This window comes from Balearica regulorum, chromosome 2, assembly GCF_011004875.1.
Source record: "Balearica regulorum gibbericeps isolate bBalReg1 chromosome 2, bBalReg1.pri, whole genome shotgun sequence".
NCBI lineage: Eukaryota > Metazoa > Chordata > Aves > Gruiformes > Gruidae > Balearica > Balearica regulorum.
This window is the reverse complement of record NC_046185.1, coordinates 32,398,870-32,418,745: the sequence shown is the minus strand read 5'-3', so window position 1 is coordinate 32,418,745 and position 19,876 is coordinate 32,398,870. Positions and strand designations below refer to the sequence as shown.

General features: G+C 40.7%; 1 protein-coding gene across 1 annotated transcript in view; it reads left to right on the top strand.

Moving 5' to 3' along the window:
- Positions 1-19,876, top strand: part of STMN2 (stathmin 2) — a 42,914-nt gene that overhangs the window by 10,717 nt on the left and 12,321 nt on the right. The window contains exons 2-3 of the mRNA XM_075743846.1: positions 17,543-17,638; positions 18,263-18,435. Of these exons, the coding sequence (XP_075599961.1) occupies positions 17,543-17,638; positions 18,263-18,435 (269 nt within the window). The remainder of the gene's footprint in view (positions 1-17,542; positions 17,639-18,262; positions 18,436-19,876) is intronic.

The window sequence follows — 19,876 nt, the reverse complement described above, 5'->3', positions numbered from 1 at the left end:
CTGTGGTGTATGGGTCACACATTTAAGTGGCTAAGATGTGAAAAGGCCAGGAACCCTAATCTTGCTGGAATTAGATCCTAAACCAGCGCAAATCTACGGTAGTAGATCCATGTCGATTTATGTCTGATGAACCCATTTTTCCCCCTCCCCGTAAATCTCCCAAATCAGCAGCTTAGGAAGGAAACATCTCCTTTATTATTTTGAAAAGTCATATAACAGCCAGCTACACTAATAAAGGAGAATTTGATTATACAGGAAAAGATACTTTTTAATACCGGAAAAAGGATTTGATTATACAACAAAAGAGAAAAACAGGCCGTTATACGTTGACATTTGGATATCTCCAACTCCCGTTACTTTTAGAACACATTGAAAAATGTGATGGCCAAGCCAATCCTGGAAGTTTGATACAGCTGTTATAAGGGACAAGCTGAAGAGCGTAAAAGAAGTTCTGATTTGCCTTTAATGACAGACTGTCAATGCTGGGATATGCAGGTCCACAGTGCCCTAAAAATATAGCTATTGCAAGTGAAGATTCTTTTTATTCTAAATGAGCCAAATGCCATCACACCAGAGCCCCACAGAAATCAATGGAGCATCTCTGCAGGGATCAACTCCTCATGGGGTTAGTTTAGTAGCAGAGAGGTGTCTCTGAATTCATCAAGATAATCTTCTGTGTAAGTGGAGGCCAGTATTGCAGAAAGATAGAGACCAAGAGACAGAGAGATAGACAGATAGCTAGCTACTGAAGAGATAAGTAGACTGCAGGAGCAGATGAATTCTAGAAATCTTCAGTAATATTTCAGAACAGGAAAAAAATCACTATACTTAAAAACAGTATAAAAGAGGGAAGGAGAAGAGAAAGGTATGAAAAACAGAGGTGGACCATGAAAGACTTAAGCGGGAGCAGTCACATTACAGAAAGTCCATATAAATTGTTACAGTGTAGACATTTATGCATTAATTTTACATCTCCAAAAATCAATGTGTTTCTATTATGCAAATCTGAGCAAAGCTACCTAAAATACTGGTCACTTCCTCTGACCAGTGGTTCTTGTTCTGGTTTTATTATAGTGTCAATTGTAACAAAAATATCCCACGAGCAAATGTTCTCTCTCAGCCAATTTAATAAATTCTGAATAATATACTAATTTCTTTGCACCATCAGCATGGTTTCAAAGAAGAGGCTGTCATTCTTTATTTTTCTTTTTTTCTCATTAATTTTACACATCTTCTGATTAAAGTACTCAATAATATTTATAATCTATGCTTAACTATGATAAATTTTAGCAATATGCTGTTGAGTGGTATCATTATTTTCTTAATGGAGGCAATCAAATGTTTGAATATATGCATAAAGCCATGGCAGGATACAATAGTAGAAGTATAAATCGGGTAATTAGTAATAATAGCTGCATGGATAGTTTAGTTAAAGATCATACAGAAAAATCTAAAAGCCACAGAATAACAGGCATGTGATGAATAGCTCAAAAATTTCATCTTAGAAAGCCCCCCAGAAAGCATCTATTAGATAAAACTTAAATGCATCAAAGAAAACTTTTCAGTTGACTTAAAACTGGGATTTCATCCATGAATGATCTGTTTGCTAGTGAAGCAGTATTAATCAGCTCAAGATCAGGACTGACAAAAATTTCAAACTATTGTAATTAATCTTACTGGGAGTTAGGATAAATTCATGACAGTAGAATGATGCAGGACATAGGCCATATCTTCTATACGGGCTTCTAGATGACCACTGATAAATGGTCACAGCTCACTGGGTGCTCAAGCTGAAGCTTTATTTTAGCATACATGCTTTGCATGTATTTTTTTCTCAGATTAAGAAAGGCTATGACAAATTGGAAAATGCTTGTCACCTAGCAGGAGTCAAGTTTATTGAAAATTTCATGCATCACTTCACACAAGTCACTCCATTGATTGTTGTCACTGCCCAGATCAGTTTTACTAAAAAAAAAAAAAGCAAAGAATGCCCAACTAAATAAATCTCTCAGATTTATTTTTTGGTCTGGATTAGGTCTTAAGTTTGACCTATATAAACGTTTTCAATTGTGCCAATTTCTGTTTAAAATAGGCAGATTTATATCCATGTGCTCTATTTCCAATACGATTTTACAGTTTTGCTCAACAACAAAACTTGCAGAGACCCCAGATTTGTTGTGCTACATAAGTTAATACTCACTGATGACCAGGCTGCTATTTTATTTGCAGCAGTTCCAAGAATTAAATGATCATTTAGACTCCGCAAGCTATACAAAATCTTCCCAATGAGGCAAAGCCAAAATTTAAAAGAATAGTGACAATAATTCTCGTTATTTTTTTTATGTATCATTTTTATTGCCTGTGTCTATTCTGCATGGCTTTTTGCTTGCTTTGCAAGCCAGCTTAAATGCTGAAAGGGTACTTGGAAGACTGCATTTCAAAAGAGGTGGGATGACTGGGGAAGTGGCCTATGGTGATGGCCACATCTGAAGTCCAGCAGCTGAACAGCTGGGGTCTCTCCCTGGTGCTGCCCCAACAAGGTGCTCTTGGAATGTGGCAAAAGGAAACCATGAGGTTCTTTGGCAGGCGAGGAGGTAGGATGGAGGGTAGCGAGGGAGCGAGCGGCTCAGGGAAGAGCCAGGAAAGGAGTGCGAGGGATTTGGTTCTGTAATGTGCTGGGAGTGAGCTCACCAAGAGTCTGTAGCTAATGCACAAATCCTGAATGACAGCAATCGTGCAGAGGTCCAGTGAGATGAGATGCATTTTTGGGGGGATAGCAAGCAGTAAAAGATGTGAATAACAAAGAGGAGTGGAGCTGGGGCTGTAAGTTGTTAGCAAGCCCTCCTTCCCACAACAGCACACATGAAATTGAGCTCTCTCTGGGAATTGAACTATGGAGAAACTGGTTGGAAGGACATCTAGCCTGTCCTCCTGCTTGAAGAAGGACCATCACCACTTTGTCTAGCCAGCTCCTGAACGGATGATCTCGTAAATTCCCAAGCCTCGATTTGTGGCTGTTGTTCTTTCTTCTGTTATCTGGAAGAGTTTGGGTCTGTCATTTCATTGATCTTTCCTTCAAATAATTGAAAGCAGCTAGTATATCATCCCTTAGCCACCTCTTTGCCCAACTAAACAAACCTGGTCCCCTCCACCACCCTTCACAGGCCACATGCTTCCGGTCCCTCCCCTTCCTGGTAGCCCTCCACTGGACCTTCACCTTTTCCTCCATGTCCCTCTTAAATTGGGGGGCCCAAAACTGGATGCAGTAGCTCAGGTGCGTGTCCAGAGCACCAAATACCTTCAGTGAGCAGTGAACCCAACCTCTCCTCATGCTGATTCACACACACTTCGGCTTCTGGCCAGCCTCCTATCTCCATTTTCCCAATCTGACCCCTTTAAAAGAAAGGTGGAAGAAATAACAAAAAAAAACCCCTTCTTGTGAGACTTTCAGAGCCATCCTACGTATGTTGAATTTATTTCTGTAAGTTTATTAAAAAAAAAACAAGTCACTGCCCCAGTATTCATTCCTATTTTGGTGCTTAGATTGCATCTTTCAGCATTAACAGTTATGGGTTTACATAGCCACACACTGAAACATCATCTGAAATCTCACTTGGGCATTTGTACTCTCTTTAGGACTGGCTAGAAGACTAGAAGAAAATTATCTTATGTCTTTAAATGTTGTGAAAATAGATTTTTCACGGGGAACATGTCGAACACTGAAATTTCTAGGAGTAGCCCCAGTTTCTAGATTTGAGGATCTGCCAAAAGATACTTTTCCTAGTCATTCTGCTGCCCTCTTGTTAGGAGATAATGCCCAATGAATAGATGAGTTTTACAGAATCTGCTTTGTATCAACATCAGGGATTTGCTGTCATTTTTGCTTACTCTATGTGGTGCTTTCAAAGTCCTTCAAAACCTAAAGCCATTATTTTTGAACCAGAGGATTTCTCCAAGGATAAGCACACCCTTGACAGGCCTCCTGCATAGAGAGATTTTCCTAAATTAGGGACTAAATTTCTCTAAACCTAGAAATTCAGTCCTTTGGAATATCTTGTAATTAAATAAATACAGTCCCTTGCTCCCACATACACCCAATTGAGTAGACTCTTAAATTTATCTAAAAGCATTTAAATTTCTATAGTCTTTGTCATGGAAAAAGGGAATTAAGCCATGGATATAAAGCACCAGAGTATAAACCAGAGCATCAGGGCATCTGCAACACAGTCTGAATTATCACACCTCCTTGGCTTTAAAGCAAAATCCTCCACAAATACGAGTTATGTTGACAGGCAAACTCTAATATTAAACAGATCTATACAGAAATTTAAAAGTCATTTACTAAGACCTTACTTTGTTCTGGCATTCAAATTTAAAATACTATTGTTAATTAGCACAATTATAATGTCTATGTCATTGTTTGTATTATTGCAAGGATAGGAACCCTTCACTTTTAGGTAATCTACTTAGATATGTCATTTTCAGTTGTGTACATAAAGCAAACTAATGCCTTTATTCAAACTGATGAGACATCCTTATTTTAAAATGCCCCACAAAATTAAGAAGAAAATTGGATTTTTCAAACTGTCTCCTTTCATTGTCTTTTGCATTTTGACATTTAGTCGGTAGTCATGGCAGCCAGTAAGGGTGAATGTGTAGCATAAAGATGCAGTTACACGTATTTGGCTTTGGGTTAAGTACATTAAATACATTCAGATTGCTCAAAATCAACCAATAAAATTAATTCAGTAAAGCTTTATATATATAAATTTTTATGTGTAGGCATATATATAAATTGAATAATGAATGCTTCCATGTGTTTCCTATTCAGACACTATAAAATGGGTTTTCTAGGCTATATGAAATTACTAGTTTGAGGGGTACCTTCCACAGCCGTCACAGCAGCACATTGTCTCTAAAATGGATTCTCCTGATAATTATGGTGTGAAAATAACTGCAATAGGTTCTGCACTCAGTGAAATGACTCAGCGAGGAAGGAATACATTTAATTACTGGAATATAAAGATGACGAGTCCAACCCTACTGCAAATTATAATTGCATTTATCCTATATAATATAAACACAAATTTCTAGTTAGCTGATTGCCCTCAGTATTTTCTTTGCCTAAAGCAAAAAAAAAAAGAAATCACCTTGCAATTGAAATTGTTTATTGTTTTCTGAGCCTTAAGTTATGACTAACTAATATTTTGGCTTTCATCAGTTCAAAGCACAATTTTTAAAATATTGGAAGACGTCAAATATACCTGCACTTTGGAATGGCACAGGATGTGTATTAATGAAGGTTGTGGTTACAACCCCTACATGAGTTATCAAAACGTCAGATTTTATATCTGACTTACACTTCTATTAAAACCACATGTATGCCTGATCTCAGAAAAATCATAGAATTGTTTAGGTTGGAAAAGACCTTTACGATCATCAAGTCCAACCATTCACCTAGCACTGCCAAGTCCACCACTAAATCACGTCCCTAAGCACCACATCTACGCGTCTTTTAAATACCTACAAGGATGGTGACTCAACCACTTCCCTGGGCAGCCTGTTCCAGTGATTGACAACCGTTTGGGTGAATAAAGTTTTCCTAATATCCAATCTAAACCTCCCCTGGCACAACTTGAGGCCATTTCCTCTTGTCCTATCGCTTGTTACTTGTGAGAAGAGACCAACACCAGTATTGTAGAGAGCAATAAGGTCTCCCCTCAGTCTCCTTTTCTCCAGACTAAACAACCCCAGTTCCCTCAGCGACTCGTAAGATTTGTTCTCTAGACCCTTCCCATCTTGTTGCTCTTCTTTGGACGCATTCCAGCATGTCCAAATGGAAAGGGACAGACTCTGTTAATGGAAACTGGTAGCAGTGCAGCTCTGTTCCTTTGATTGAGGTACTCCACAACAGCTGAGACTCCCTGAATGATGAAAACAGAAAAAGTTGCATTCTTTACCCATTCTTTCATAATTACCTGCTTTGCTGAAGCATTTTGAGCCATTCCTTTGCTTGATGCTGTATCAATGGCTTGCTTTCAGAACGTGGATAATTCCTAAAACTTACTTTGCTGAGAAGCTCAATAAGACTCTTAAAACAATCCGACTGTAATCTCAGTCCGAAGATGAGGAGGAGAGATTTCATAACATAATTGAAGTAATATTAGTAAAAGTCCAGAAAAGATCTACTGTGTCCAGATGAAAAGAAACAGTAGCAGAACTCTAATTTCAATTACAAAGACTGACAATATGCCAGGATCATGCCATTACTCTCTAGACATGTTAATACACAACCACCATGGAATAAAATGACATCCAATGGCAGTGAGTGATGATGTATGGCTGGGTGATGCAAGACCAGGAAGAGTTTGTCTTCAAAGAGCCTACACAGAGGGATCAGGGTGATGCAAAATTAAGTCAGTGGAAGTCTCTGAAGAGATCATTAGGAAAAATTGAATAAATGCCACTGTTCCAAACACATGTGGCTGAGGGTGAGGTTCAGAAAAATGAAAGAGTTGCTGACAGCCAGCTCTGTCACACCCTGCTCTAGTAACCCAGTCTTACTGTTCTAAAACAGAACCCACAGCACAATTCATACCTTGGGAAGATGCTGTTTGATCATAGCAGGCTGTATAACTAAACCGTTGCCATTCTATTCCATCATACTTGATTTGCATCCTCACTCAAGGGGCTGTTTCACCAGCCAGCACCCATACTGTCTGCAGCACTCTCGAAGACAGCCTGTGCCAACAGAGGTGTCGCTCATCCAGAAATCCGGGGACCTGTGTCCTCTGCAGAGCTTTTCTACAAAGCAGGTCTGTGACCTGAGGCAGTTTTTTTCACCTCTGGATCATTTCCCACCCCTGCCCTGGCTCCAGCATCCCTTGCCTGTCTTTCTCACACCAGAAGCTCTTTGGCACAGGGTGTTCGCATCCAACGTGTTTGTACAGAAAGTAGTGCAGATCTCAGCTGGACCTCCACGTGTGCTCTCAATACAATAATGAGATGACCTTAAGAGCGTGCTGGGAGACAGCAGCCATCTCCAATACCCTAGTGCCTGACTGCTGGGTGCTCCAGGGGAAAACAGTGTGCTTGACACAGGGACTCAAAATTGCACTTCCCACCCAGTGCCTGGATCACCAGCATGCGGAAAGCTGTAGGCACGCTGCCGTTGTGGTGACTGATACCTGCTGTCAGGGGAAAGCAGGCACCTGGGGATCTGCAACTTCTGTCCTTCCAAGCTGTAACTCAGTCCATCCCACACCTCACTTGTTATCTGTTACAAGGACACTGAGGAAGTTCCACTTCCTTTGCGCATCCTTCCTTGGTGCTTCAGCCGCCAGCGCGGCCCCAAGACCAAGCCAAGCACCACAGCTTTGCAACCAGGAAACGACGTGGTTCAGTGGGCTTGTAAGCACTACACAGCCACTTCTGAGGGAAGGATCAGAAATCTGGGGGTTGTCCTGCTGCAGGAAAGTCCTGAGGCAGACTCTACTGGGCTGCTGTTATGGCAGGCTAGTACAGGTGGTAGCCCCAATCTCAGAAATGCCGAGACGAAATAACTTGTGTTCAGCAGGGCTGGGGTTGGTGTGTTGAGGAAAGTCACTGAGAAGCCTTCTGCTTCTCTGGCCTTCACATGTGAACATCAGCATTCCTGAGAACACTGCTTTTAGCCTGCGTGGAGACTGAGATTCTGGGTCAGTGCTGCTTACTAGGGGACATCTTCAAAGTCATGTTAGTGGAAGTTTTGGAGTGAAATATCTGGCTTTTTAAGCCATTTTATGTGTAACCTGTCTCAGAAGTAAGAGTTTAACAGCTCTGTGTGCTGGCAAAAGAGCATGTGACACCCCTTCAGGCATACGATGCAAAGAAAATACATTACACATAGTAAGCATTAAATCACGGACAGCAAATCCGCCCATTCAAAAATTCCAGGGCTTAAGGTTTTATCCTTAAATCATTCATGTAAGACTCTCAGTGATAGCTCAGTGGATAGGGATTTTTCTTAAGAACAGGAAAATTAATGATAGGCTCAAACCCATAATGATATGTGCAGAATCATTTCTACTACTCTATCAGTAGTCCTAAACTGAAAGTAAAATTGAGCATTTTTCTATAAGACACGACAGACCCAAGCTTGCTACAATACCCATCAAAAGAGACTGTTTTCCCCGTGTGCGTGTATGTAACAAAATCAACAACAGTTCTCAAGCAGGTAAGGTGAGCCAAGAAAGGAGAGTTATTTCCTCCTGGTGCAGCTGCTACCACCGATTCCCTTTTTGGTTTTCCATGCAGTTCACATTCAGGAAAATCTCTTTGGTTCACATCATCCCATAGCTGAATTTCCACAGTCTTTTGTGCTTCCACAGAATACAGGAGACAGAAGATAGTAGAATGATTACTGGATGGGGCTGCCTTAAAGATTTGCAAGCTATTGATGCTTACATGACTTTCCCACTTAGATGATAATAGTGTATCAGGAACTATCTATGGCTGCGATGGCCTCTTGTGAAGGTAGGCATAAGTTCAGCATCTTAAACATCAGGATGCTGCCAAACCATATGACGAACAGGGGTAGAACTTCTCACTGCAAAAAATTTAAACAGTTGGTTTTAGTTAACCATCAGGAAGTAAAGCCGTCTTAGGAGTACTGTAGCCTCACTGTTCATCCTCTCCGTTGTCTACAGAGTCTGTTTTAGTAGCTCACATCCTTTCCCACATAAAAAGCTCAATGGGAAGAAAATTGGTGGAAGGGAGATGGGGTGTGGAGGTAGGGAGAGAAATATGGAGGAGATGCCTTGAAAAAATTGCAAAGTCAAGGCAGACCTTAAAGAAGGAGGTCATCTCCCTCTGGGAAAAAAATATCTCTGGAATTTTTGTTTTCACCCTGGCTGAAGTTCCCTGATGTTCAAATGGATTTCAGGAGGGCCACAGACTTCTGTATTAGCATTAGGCTCCATTGCCTTCCCCTCAGTCCTGGAGGACCGCTGGAACTGAACTACTAAGAGCTTCCTCATGCTGATATGATACATTGGCTCTCCAAAGGGTTGGCTGAGAAGAGAGTGTAGCATCTGGCTCTGCCATTGCTATGGACTAGTTTCTGCAGAACTGGAGAAGAAGGAGATGCTTATCCATAGCTTTCTTGTCTGGCTTACTTCTGTTCTTCCCATGGTTCCACCAGCATGCAACATGGGGATGCTATGAATCAGGGCCCTGAGTGCACTGACAAGCTCTAAACTGGCACACATCTGTATTCCTTCCACAATGGAAGGAAATGTGTGTGTTTTCATTTCTGTACACAGACATTACAATCTGGCCCAGGACTCTCTAATAGTGACTATGGCAAAGCATCTGCATTGCTGTTTGTTTTGAGTAACCATGACAAGATCATTTGTTTCCAAATTCAAAAAAACCCTTCCATTATTTTGACAATGCGGTTGCATTAGCCTGACAAAATAGTCTCATTGACTCATGTCACAGGTGACCATAACATTCAGGGATTTTCTCATGGCTTCAGCAGTGAAAATTACATAAATTGAATTAATACAAAATAGTAACTTCACATCTTAACATTCTGACATCAGAAAATAAAGTGAACAAAGATATTTGAATCCAATCACACACATTAAGTAAAAATCATAGACATGACGTCTGGAGTAGTCCATTTTTGTCCAAAAATCCGTAGTCATGATCAGTGATTAAGCAGTGGATTTAGGGGCAATTTTCACTCAGACTTCTGCCACCCTCTAATCTGCACATTTGCATGTGTTTGCATCTACACACCGTAGATGCAAGAAAATCACTATTGGGCAGTCTTGCATAAGGAAACAGCTGCTTGTGTATTCCTTGGGATGGGTTTTCCAGCCAGATGCTGTGCTGCCACCTGAACTATGCTATAGAAGGCATGCAAGGGCTTGCACTCGGGGACAGGGTTCATTGGTACAATTTGACATGGTCAATAGGAAGCTGAAGGGTCAGATCTGTTGCTTGCATCTTTTTTTGTCTTTTGAGAAACTGATGCTACAGTGCTGCCTGATTTCACTGCCACCCTGTGCTTTTATGAATGACACTGATGCTTGATTCCATCCCAAGCCGTTTTAAAGCCGTTTGCTAAAAGGATCTCTTGTTGGAGAGAATAAAATTGCTAATGCTTCTGCCAAAACCTGGGTAGCTTTAGTGACCTCAGAATGGTCATGAAGGTTACAGAAATTAATGCCTAAAACTACTTTTTAAAACTCTCAGTTGCCACAAATTCAGATTAGATCTGTCCAAGTTCTTTCTTTCTTTCTCATTTTCTGGACATATGGTAGGAAATGCTAGAGTCACGGTTGACAGAGGAAACTCAATAATTCACAATTTCTTTTCCTCATTGTCTATTTCTTGTTTCCTTTTCATAGTACCTGCTTCCTCTATGGTCTAGGTACAGAAATGTCACAAAATTCAGGGGCAAGGGACATGACCAAAACTCTATACTCGTCTCTTTATTAAACTGCATTGCAGTATATGAAAAGTGTGATTTAAAAGACGTCACCAAAGAATGGCCGCAGGTGAGTGAGGGCCCATGCCACCTTTCCCAGCAGAGGAACAGGTGAGCACTGTAGGGCATTAAAGAGGCAGTTCTGTCCACCTCATCTCAAGTGCCTCTGCTTTCAGCTCATGAGCTGTTAGTACAATTTAAAGCAACATTATGGTAGTTTAGCCCCAGCCAGGAACTAAGCACCACACAGCCACTTGCTCACCCCTCACCCCCCCTGCAAGGGGATGTGGAGGAAAATGGAAAAAAAATCATGGGCTGAGATAAAGACAATTTAATAGGATAGCAAAGGAAGATAATAATAATAATAAGAAGAAGAAGAAGAATAAGAATAAGAATTATAAAACAAGTGATGCACAAATGCAATTGCTCACCACATAAGGAAGTCAAAAAAACCAAACTGATGCCCAGTCAGTTTCCGAGCAGTGATCCTGCCTCCCGGCTAGGTTCCCCAGTGATATACAGGGACCATGACGTTCTGTGGCAGGGAATATCTCTTTGGCCAGTCTGGGTCAGCTGTCCTGGCTGTGCTCTCCCAGCTTCTTGTGCACCTGGCAGGGTGTGAGAAGCTGAAAAGTCCTTGACTTGGTGTAGACACTACAACTGCCTAGCAACAACTGAAAACATCGGTGTGTTATCAACATATTGTTCTCATACTAAATTCAAAATACAGCACTATACTGGCTGAAAGAAAACTAACTCTATCATCTCAGCTGAAACCAGGACACTTATTTTTGTTGAGGAAACTGGAAAAGCACACGTGTACATAAGGTTGTAAGATGGACTCACACCAAATGCTCTTTTGAGCAGTGTTTTGCATTCAGAGAGACAGTCACAAAATAAGCCCCATCTGTGTGAACCACCAAAATGAGATGTCATTCATGATTGAACATAAGGGATGCACTTTTGCTTTCATTGCCTCCATCACTGGTGACTCCATAAACCTATAAACATCCTTAGGTTTTCTGACAACGGAGGGAGATTCATTGGCCTTAAGACAACCTCTTTCATTTATCTTAGACATCTATCTTGAAATGGGACCAATCACTCTCTGGTGGTCCTTATCTCTCCATTGACTAAAAAGAAAGCTTTCATGACTGCTGCAAATCAGCTGTCTTAAATATTAGATGACCAGCATTAATTAAAGTGAATCCCAGACTCATACGTATATCTCAGATGAGTGCCAAAAATTAAATTATATGTAGAATCCCTATCACTTATGCCCCATCTTAAGTTTTACTCCCCTGAGTCCCATGTACTAGTCCCAATCCTAGTTCACCACTTTACCAGCACTCATCGTGCAGCTTTCTTCAAAGATCCCACCAGCTATGGGGAAACATTTACAGTTATGATCATGTAACACCATTTCATTTGACAGAAAAGCATGCAGCACACTACTAAAATGGATTGTAAATAAAATTACTGGCTTGTTGGTGTTCACAAAATGACATGGCTTTTTGTGACTTGACAACCAAAACCTGTAGCACCTCAAAGGGAGCATTAACAAAGTGAAATTTGTAACAAACTGCTTTGTCAACAACAGCCGTGAGAAATCAATGTAAAGGATGGCTGTGGTAGGTCTTCAGTACCTTGCGTTTCATGCTTCACCTAATCTTATTTCTTACTCCTGCAGTTTCTTCCAAGGCAGAACACAAAGCAGGATTTCAGTTCACTCTCAGGAAGCTGGCTGTCTCACAGACACCTGGCAAGGGAACATGGGGCTGAACCGTGCATGGGTTGCACGTTTTGATCATGGGCAATGTACCAGTTTCTGTTTCCTGGCAGGTGTGCAGAACTTCAAGACCTAGCTGGCTAGTGGGTCTTGAAATGTCAAAAATCAGTAACACTTTATTATATGCAGACTGGATTCAGTAAGGCAAAAGGAATCAACAGATTTGCCTTCATCAGATGTTAATTATAATTAACATTTACACTTATCTCTCTGCTTTCATGTGTTAAAAATAGTCTTGCTTATGAATAATGGTCTCTGCTGTGACACAGCAATCTGTCCTAGCTGTGCTTTGCCAAGGAACAAAATGTGACCCAAATTGCCTGTGGCCTGTCAGTCAGGACAGATTTTCATTTTACAGCGTAAACCGTAAAAAAATTCCTTATAGCTATTGGATAACAGATGAGAACAGACAAGGTGGTTTTACCAGTGTTTTCCCTAGTCTTCCTATTTCTGCCAGCAACAAATAAGCGGTTGCTGACTTCAAACGGCAGTCATGGCACTCTCCCCTATTAGCTTTACTCAATGGGAAAGTGAGCTGCAGGACTGGCGATGGACTACTTTTTTATTGTTAGTGGAGGAATATGGGATGAATCTGAATAAGCATATTTTCTGAGACCAAGACAGTATTTTCAAAGAGAATCATCAAAACACCCCAGCTGACCATGCTTTGGTTCACATTGCAGAGCAATCTCAGAGTGCACAAACTGGGACTGTTTATCAGGGAGTGTAGTGACAGGACAAGGGGTAATGGGTTTAAACTGAAAGAGAGTAGATTTAGATTAGATCTTAGGAAGAAATTTTTTACTGTGAGGCTGGTGAGGCACTGGCACAGGCTGCCCAGAGAAGTTGTGGATGCCCCATCCCTGGAAGTGTTTAAGACCAGGTTGGATGAGGCTTTGGGCAACGTGGTCTAGTGGAGGGTGTCCCTGCCCATGGCAGGGGGTTGGAACTAGGTGATCTTTGAGGTCCCTTCCAACCCGAACCATTCTGTGATTCTGTGATTCTAGGATTCTATGATTACTTGGTAATGAAACTAGAAGATGTGCGATAGTAGTACATGGGCTATGCTCCAGGCATTAATGGTTGTTCAAACCATAGGACCAAACTAGTCTAAAGAAAAGACTGCCAAAATATATATAGCATGGGCATAGGGTCCTTAGAATTGTTTCCCCCCAGAGATCCAGTCCTGCTGTGCTTCCCTGCTTGCTCATGCAGATGTAGCACTGGCGCCTTTGAAAGCCTCCAGATGATCTTACCTGGACTATCAAGCAAAGAGCCCACAAAGAAAGAGAACAGAAATGTTCTCTAAACACAGCTGTTAAAAATAATGCCTGAAGTTTGAGAAAATGGTGAGATTGGTTTAAAACAATTATATTAAGGTCCATTTGGGACTCAGGAAAAAAACATGCATTCTTGAGTTTCAAAGCTATCTGAGTTTCTTCTTCTCTGAAGCTGTCAAAGCTTTTTGGGGCATTAGATAGTATTTCTAAGGTTTTCTCTGCAACTCTGAATATGAGGATTTATTTTTAAAAAAATAGATGAGGTTCTGCAATAATCACACAGCTTCAGAAATTAAGATGACCTGTAAATTCTAGGATATTCACAGCAAAACTGCAAGAATTGCTAATACTGAATTCCCTTCTGGTTTTAGCAAAAATCAGTGTTCTGCTCTTGCCCAACTTAGAAGGTTTTAATGCATCTAAACATTTAAATCTTGCTGGATATAACTAAGAAGATTCTGTTGCTGTCTTTTGTCAACATTGTTCTTTCCTAGCAATTTCCTTATCAAAGCTTTTGTAGTATTACGATTACCATCATTTACTTTCCTTCATTTAACTTGCACAGTTAATGGAATGATATGTACCCTACATGACTGCACAAGGAGCTATATAATTAGCAAGCCAGTTTAAACACATTTGGAAAATAAACTTTGTTGCAATCACTGCTTGTCTTCAAGGGTTTTTAAAAGCTCCACTATAAGACATAATTTTTGTGCCTACTTCAGTTAACATAAGAGGTCCTGTGCAGATTGCATAAATGCTGTGCTGCTGGCTTTCTGGCCTAAGTGTGGTGGTTTTTTAATAGAAAAACATTTCTTTTTGAGAGAACAGGCTTCCACGGCTAAAAGACTAACTCCTCAGGATTTGGGAAGGCACAGTTATTTCCCTGTTTAACTTGTGTGACAGGGGCCAGCCACTCTAGTCAGACCACTATCTGGACTGACATTGCTGCCTTTTTTTTTTTCTTTTTTTTTTTTTTCCTTTTTTTTCTTTTTTTTTCTTTTTTCTCTTTTTTTTAATGTTTGGCAGTTTAAGGAAATGACAGCTGAGCAATGCAGGACTCCTGCTACTCAATGCTGCCAAATAAGCTGTTCTTTGCCTGGTCAAGGGGCACAAGTCATCACAATGCTGATGTTGGATACCTGAGGAGGTGTGTAGGTCTTCAGTTCCTTTGAGGACCTCACCCTAAAGTCTCCAACAGGAAAGACAGTTTTTGTCAGCACGGCAGGTTATTTGGTTCCCAGAGTTGCAGCAGCCTCCAGAACTTGCTGTGAGTATTCAAGCCAAGTTCCAGCTATAGTTGAAGGACTTTCTAGGGCAAATGGAGACTAAATCAATACCATGAAAAAAGAAAATGTAATGCTTGTAAAGCATAGAAAGTCATCCTAATTCTGTCAGTGGCCAGAATGAAATAGGACAATCATTTTGCCAGCGTGCTCTCAGTGCAGCTATTGTGCTGAAAGGAAAGAGAGCTGAGCACGTTCTTATCTTTCTCCAGCCATGGTTTGCAGATGACAGGCTGGGAGAACAAACAACTTTTTCTAATTGTTTTAAACGCTGTTAGAAAACAAGACATATTTAATGTCAAGCAAATATAAAAAATAATAACAAAGGCCCCAAAAGGCTGGATTCCTAGGACACTGCTTTGCATACCTCTTTCTATAAAGATATTTCAAGTTAGACATCGTAACAGTGATTCAGCAGACCTTATACAAGAATTCAGCTTGTGTCATCAATGTGAATTCTTCCCAGGCAGCATATAGGGTCTCATGAGCTCCCACTCCACAACCTCCCTGCTGAAAAGGATCCAATTTTGGTGGTGTGGGCAGCTGGCTGGGCAAGCCCTTCTCAAAGGACAGTCTGGACAATCACACCTGTGTGCTTAGAATGATGCATGTGGTTAAATGCTTTGTTGGGTGGAGGCCTAAATGAACATATCATTATGTTTGACTATTAACAGGCATCAGTTGGACATGATTTGTCTCTTCAAAGGATTTTTTACTTATTCCTTGCAAGTTGGTACTTATGTTTCAAACAAAAAAAACTTGTCAAGTCCAAGTTCTTCCTTGACAACCTTAGTTCACAGAAAGCAAAATCTTCAGTACACTCTTGACCTGAGATGCTGGCTTTCACCAATCGTTTCCAAAAAGCTATATGTCCTTTAGGTGGGTTATTTAGTGTCCATTATTAGAGACCCCCATGCAAACCTTAATTAGATTACTTAATCATCCACTGGCAGTTAGAAATCCATTTCTGAACTGATGGGTCATTCAAATACTACCATTTTGACCTGCACCCAAAGGATCTCAAGCCCTCATCAGCCTCGGGGGCCTTTCTGAGTAGGAAAATCAAATTCAAAAAGCACAAAGGCATCCATGGCTGAATGACAATTTCATAGGTATCCACAATTTGAAGATCAAAGGGCTGTCTAATTTTCATTTGGTAACATCAAGGATTAATGCTGGAGTGTGTCCAGAGAAGGGCAACAAAGCTGGTAAAGGAACTAGAGCACAAGTCTTACAAGGAGCGGCTGAGGGAACTGGGGTTGTTTAGCCTGGAGAAGAGGAGGCTGAGGGGAGACCTAACCGCTTTCTACAGCAACCTCAAAAGAGGTTATAGTAAGGTGGATGTTGGCCTCTTCTCCCAAGTAACTAGGGAAAGGACAAGAGGAAATGGTCTCAGGTTGCATCAGGGGAGGTTTAGATTGGATAATAGGAAGAATTTCTTCACCAAAAGAGTGGTCAGGCATTGGAACAGGCTGCCCAGGGAAGTGGTTGAGTCACCATCCCTGGAGGTGTTCAAAAAACATGTAGATGTGGCACTTTGGGACATGGTTTAGTAGACATGGTGGTGTTGGGTTGACGGTTTGACTTGATTATCTTAGAGGTCTTTTCCAACCTTAAAGATTCTATGACTCTATGATTCTAATTTGGTCTAATCTATTAAGTACAATACTTTAATCCGCAGTTACATTTTAAGCCATCTTTTCACGTGCTAGCATCAAGTGTGTCTGTCTCTGTAGATAGGATTTTGATAGTAGCAGGGTTTGTGTGTGCCAAGATGAATTTTGAAGCACACCTCCCCCCTCAACATATATACTTTATGCAGTGTGGGCAGTGACTAGGGTATTGCCCCAGGACTTAGGAGCTGGCTCTAGTCTGAGCTCTGTCATTGACCTGCCAAGTGATCAGATACAAGACTGTTTTCCTACTTACAGATGATAGCAATTAGAAAGGGTGAATGCAGAACATTGTTTAATGGTTAGGTATTGGTATCACCATTTCTAGACCAAGTCCTCCTCAGTCCATGACTGGGGCCTATAGGCCTTAGAAAGTCAGTAAAGGTAACACTGTAAAGGTAAATTACAAGGGTATTTATTGCATCAGCTGATATGCATTAGACCTGAGTATGGAAGCAACATGTTTTGGCCAGTAAGTGAAGAAGGTAAAGCTTTGTTTCAAGTACTTACGCATATTAAGGACATTATGCAAAGGATTTGATAAATGTATCCTCTTTTCTGGTTTTATTTTTAATTATCTGGATGACATTTTCATTTGTAACAGATAATGTCTTTAGCATCTGCCTATGACAACACATGGGCAGCATTTCAGAACTGTTCCCAATTGCATTTGGATACATCAGAGAATTTGTAAGATCTTCATGTCTCTCCACCTGCCAGGAGAGAGTGGAGTCATGGCACTCTTCCAATGCTAAAGCTAGATTAACTTTCTATAAACCAGAGAGGACTGTCTGCATTACAACCAAGGCTGAGGTCATTTGGGAGATCAGAAGCAGTCTCTGCAGTACTGAGCATCTCATGTGTGATTTGGTAAAGGCTTAATGTTCAGAAGAAATAGGTAAATGTAAATATCCTAAAGAAATCTGCCTGGTGGATGATGGAGCAGATTTGCTGGTCCCCAGCCAGTCACCTCAGTCAGAAATTTGCTAAGAAGGAGCTGGGGAAGTGAAGCGTGCTAATGTGGTCTCTCGTTTCAGCTTACAAGGAAAAGATGAAGGAGCTGTCCATGCTCTCTCTGATCTGCTCCTGTTTTTACCCTGAACCTCGCAACATGAACATCTATAAATATGATGGTGAGTGACTTTCTCTGGAAATCATCCTGCAGGTCAGATAATGTGCTACTGCTGGGGAATGACTCAGTTCACTGTCCCAGTCCATAATGTTAGTCAGTAGATGCTTTGCTGATTTAACAATTCGTTTGCTGGTTTTGGCTATTATCTTTGTACTACCTGTGTATTACCTGTGATGCTGGATATTGTTCCTAAACTCTTAAAGCTAGCCATCTCATACTGAGCTTTACTTTTCCTACTACCCATTTGAAAATTACAGCTCATCACAGCTGACATAATTCCCAAGGAAACCAAGAAAAGATGAAAGCATGCTTAAAAAATTAATCAGCTTGGGCACTGCTCACAGGGGGTGTGAAATGACACAGAACCCCAATAAGCTTCCAAAACTGCTGTACTTTTGTATCTTTATGAGATTAAGGTATAATTAAGCTATTACAGATAAAATGGAATGTACTTCTCCTGAGAACAGTTTTCAGCCCGTAATCTGCCATTGCATTTAAAATGCCCAAGGCAAAGATGCTAAATCTTTTGTCTGTACTTCTGATCCCACACTAACGTCTGTGCTGCTTCTCTCCTCAATACTGCTGAGGTATTGAAGGGCTTACCATTTCTCACTTTATTGTGCAGACATGGAAGTGAAACAAATCAACAAACGTGCCTCGGGCCAGGCCTTTGAACTGATCCTAAAGCCACCATCTCCAGTCTCAGAAGCACCACGAACTTTAGCTTCTCCAAAGAAGAAAGAACTCTCTCTTGAGGAGATCCAGAAAAAGCTGGAGGCTGCAGAGGAGAGGAGAAAGGTATCTTTCCTTAAAAAAAGTAATTAGACCTGACTTAGTGTACAGAATAATAGCCAAGTTTCCCATCCGTTGGTATTTTTTCCATTGCCATCACTGACTCACAGTGGCCTGCACGGACAAAAATTATTAACATGTGCAAAGAAACAGATGAGTTTATTTTCTTTCAGCAGCTTGCAAACAAACCTCACTGGTTTTGATGCTTGGGAAGTATGTGTCACAAAATCCAGATAGCTTTGGATAGGAGACCCAAGTGGGTTCAAATATGCATGCTTACTGTGTGAGTGTGAGTGGTTCATTCAGAGTATATATAATAGTGGCCAAAAACCAGTGCAATCCTTCTAAGTTTAAGAGATGGATGTGCAATTCAAACAGCTACTGTCTGGGCTACCAGATCTTGACTCTTAGTAGTGCCCATGGAAATTACTCCAAAGGCAGCTTAAATGCCTTATTTATGCAATATAGAGGTATGTCAGCCCTGAATAAAGAGCATTCTGGATCATTCACCACACACTTGGGTGAAGGCAGTAGTTAGCTAGTAAGAGAGACTTTTCTAGCAGACAGTAAGAATAGTGCTGGAAGTTGGTCTTGTGGGGTTATCAACAGAGTAAGTCTTTCCTTCCTTTTTGACACTGTTTCATAATCAGTAAGTTTGTCACATAGGGCTTAGAAGGGTTGTTACACATTCTTCACAAAGGTTAGCACAACTTTGCTATTTATTTGGTTTTCACTGTGACTAATGTGTTGCAGAGGTCTTTATTTACTTTAAGAGCTTTCAAATAAATACTTCTTCCAAAGTATTCATTTTAGTAAAAGGACGTGACTGTATGTGAAAGGAATATGCATTTGCACTAGCACCTGCCCAGAAGCATTAGCTTTCACACACCCAAATGACGATATGCCCCAAAGACTGAATCTGTGAAGTGCCTCTGTACTGACTACAAATACTCAAGAAAAAAATATGGACACAGAATGAAATGGCAGCAATTAAGAAGCCTGATATTATGCATATACTTAGTGGGAAATATAAATTGACTGTCCCAGAGATTTAATTTCATTGATTTCATTACTGTTCATTTCTTCCTAAAGAAAAACTCATTATGCAATAAACTGGTAATCAGTGATAGCAATACAGGCACCTGCCATTTCTTCCCCTTGGTACTGTATTTGTTTTGAATGAACATATAACTGAGTTATTTTAATAGACAAAATCCTCCACATTAGCATTGCAGCAGCTGGGAAAGGAACAAAGAACTGAGCAGAAAACTTCATTACCTCACTGTTAAAATCCCTGGTGCTCCCACTTCTCAACTATTGCCTTCAGTTTTGGCCTGCAAAAGAGTATAGTGCAGAGAAGGGTAAAAAAAGCAATCAGAGGAACAGAACATCTTCCTTAAGAAGGTAAATTAAATAGTCCACTTTTCAGCTTGGAAAGAGACAGCAA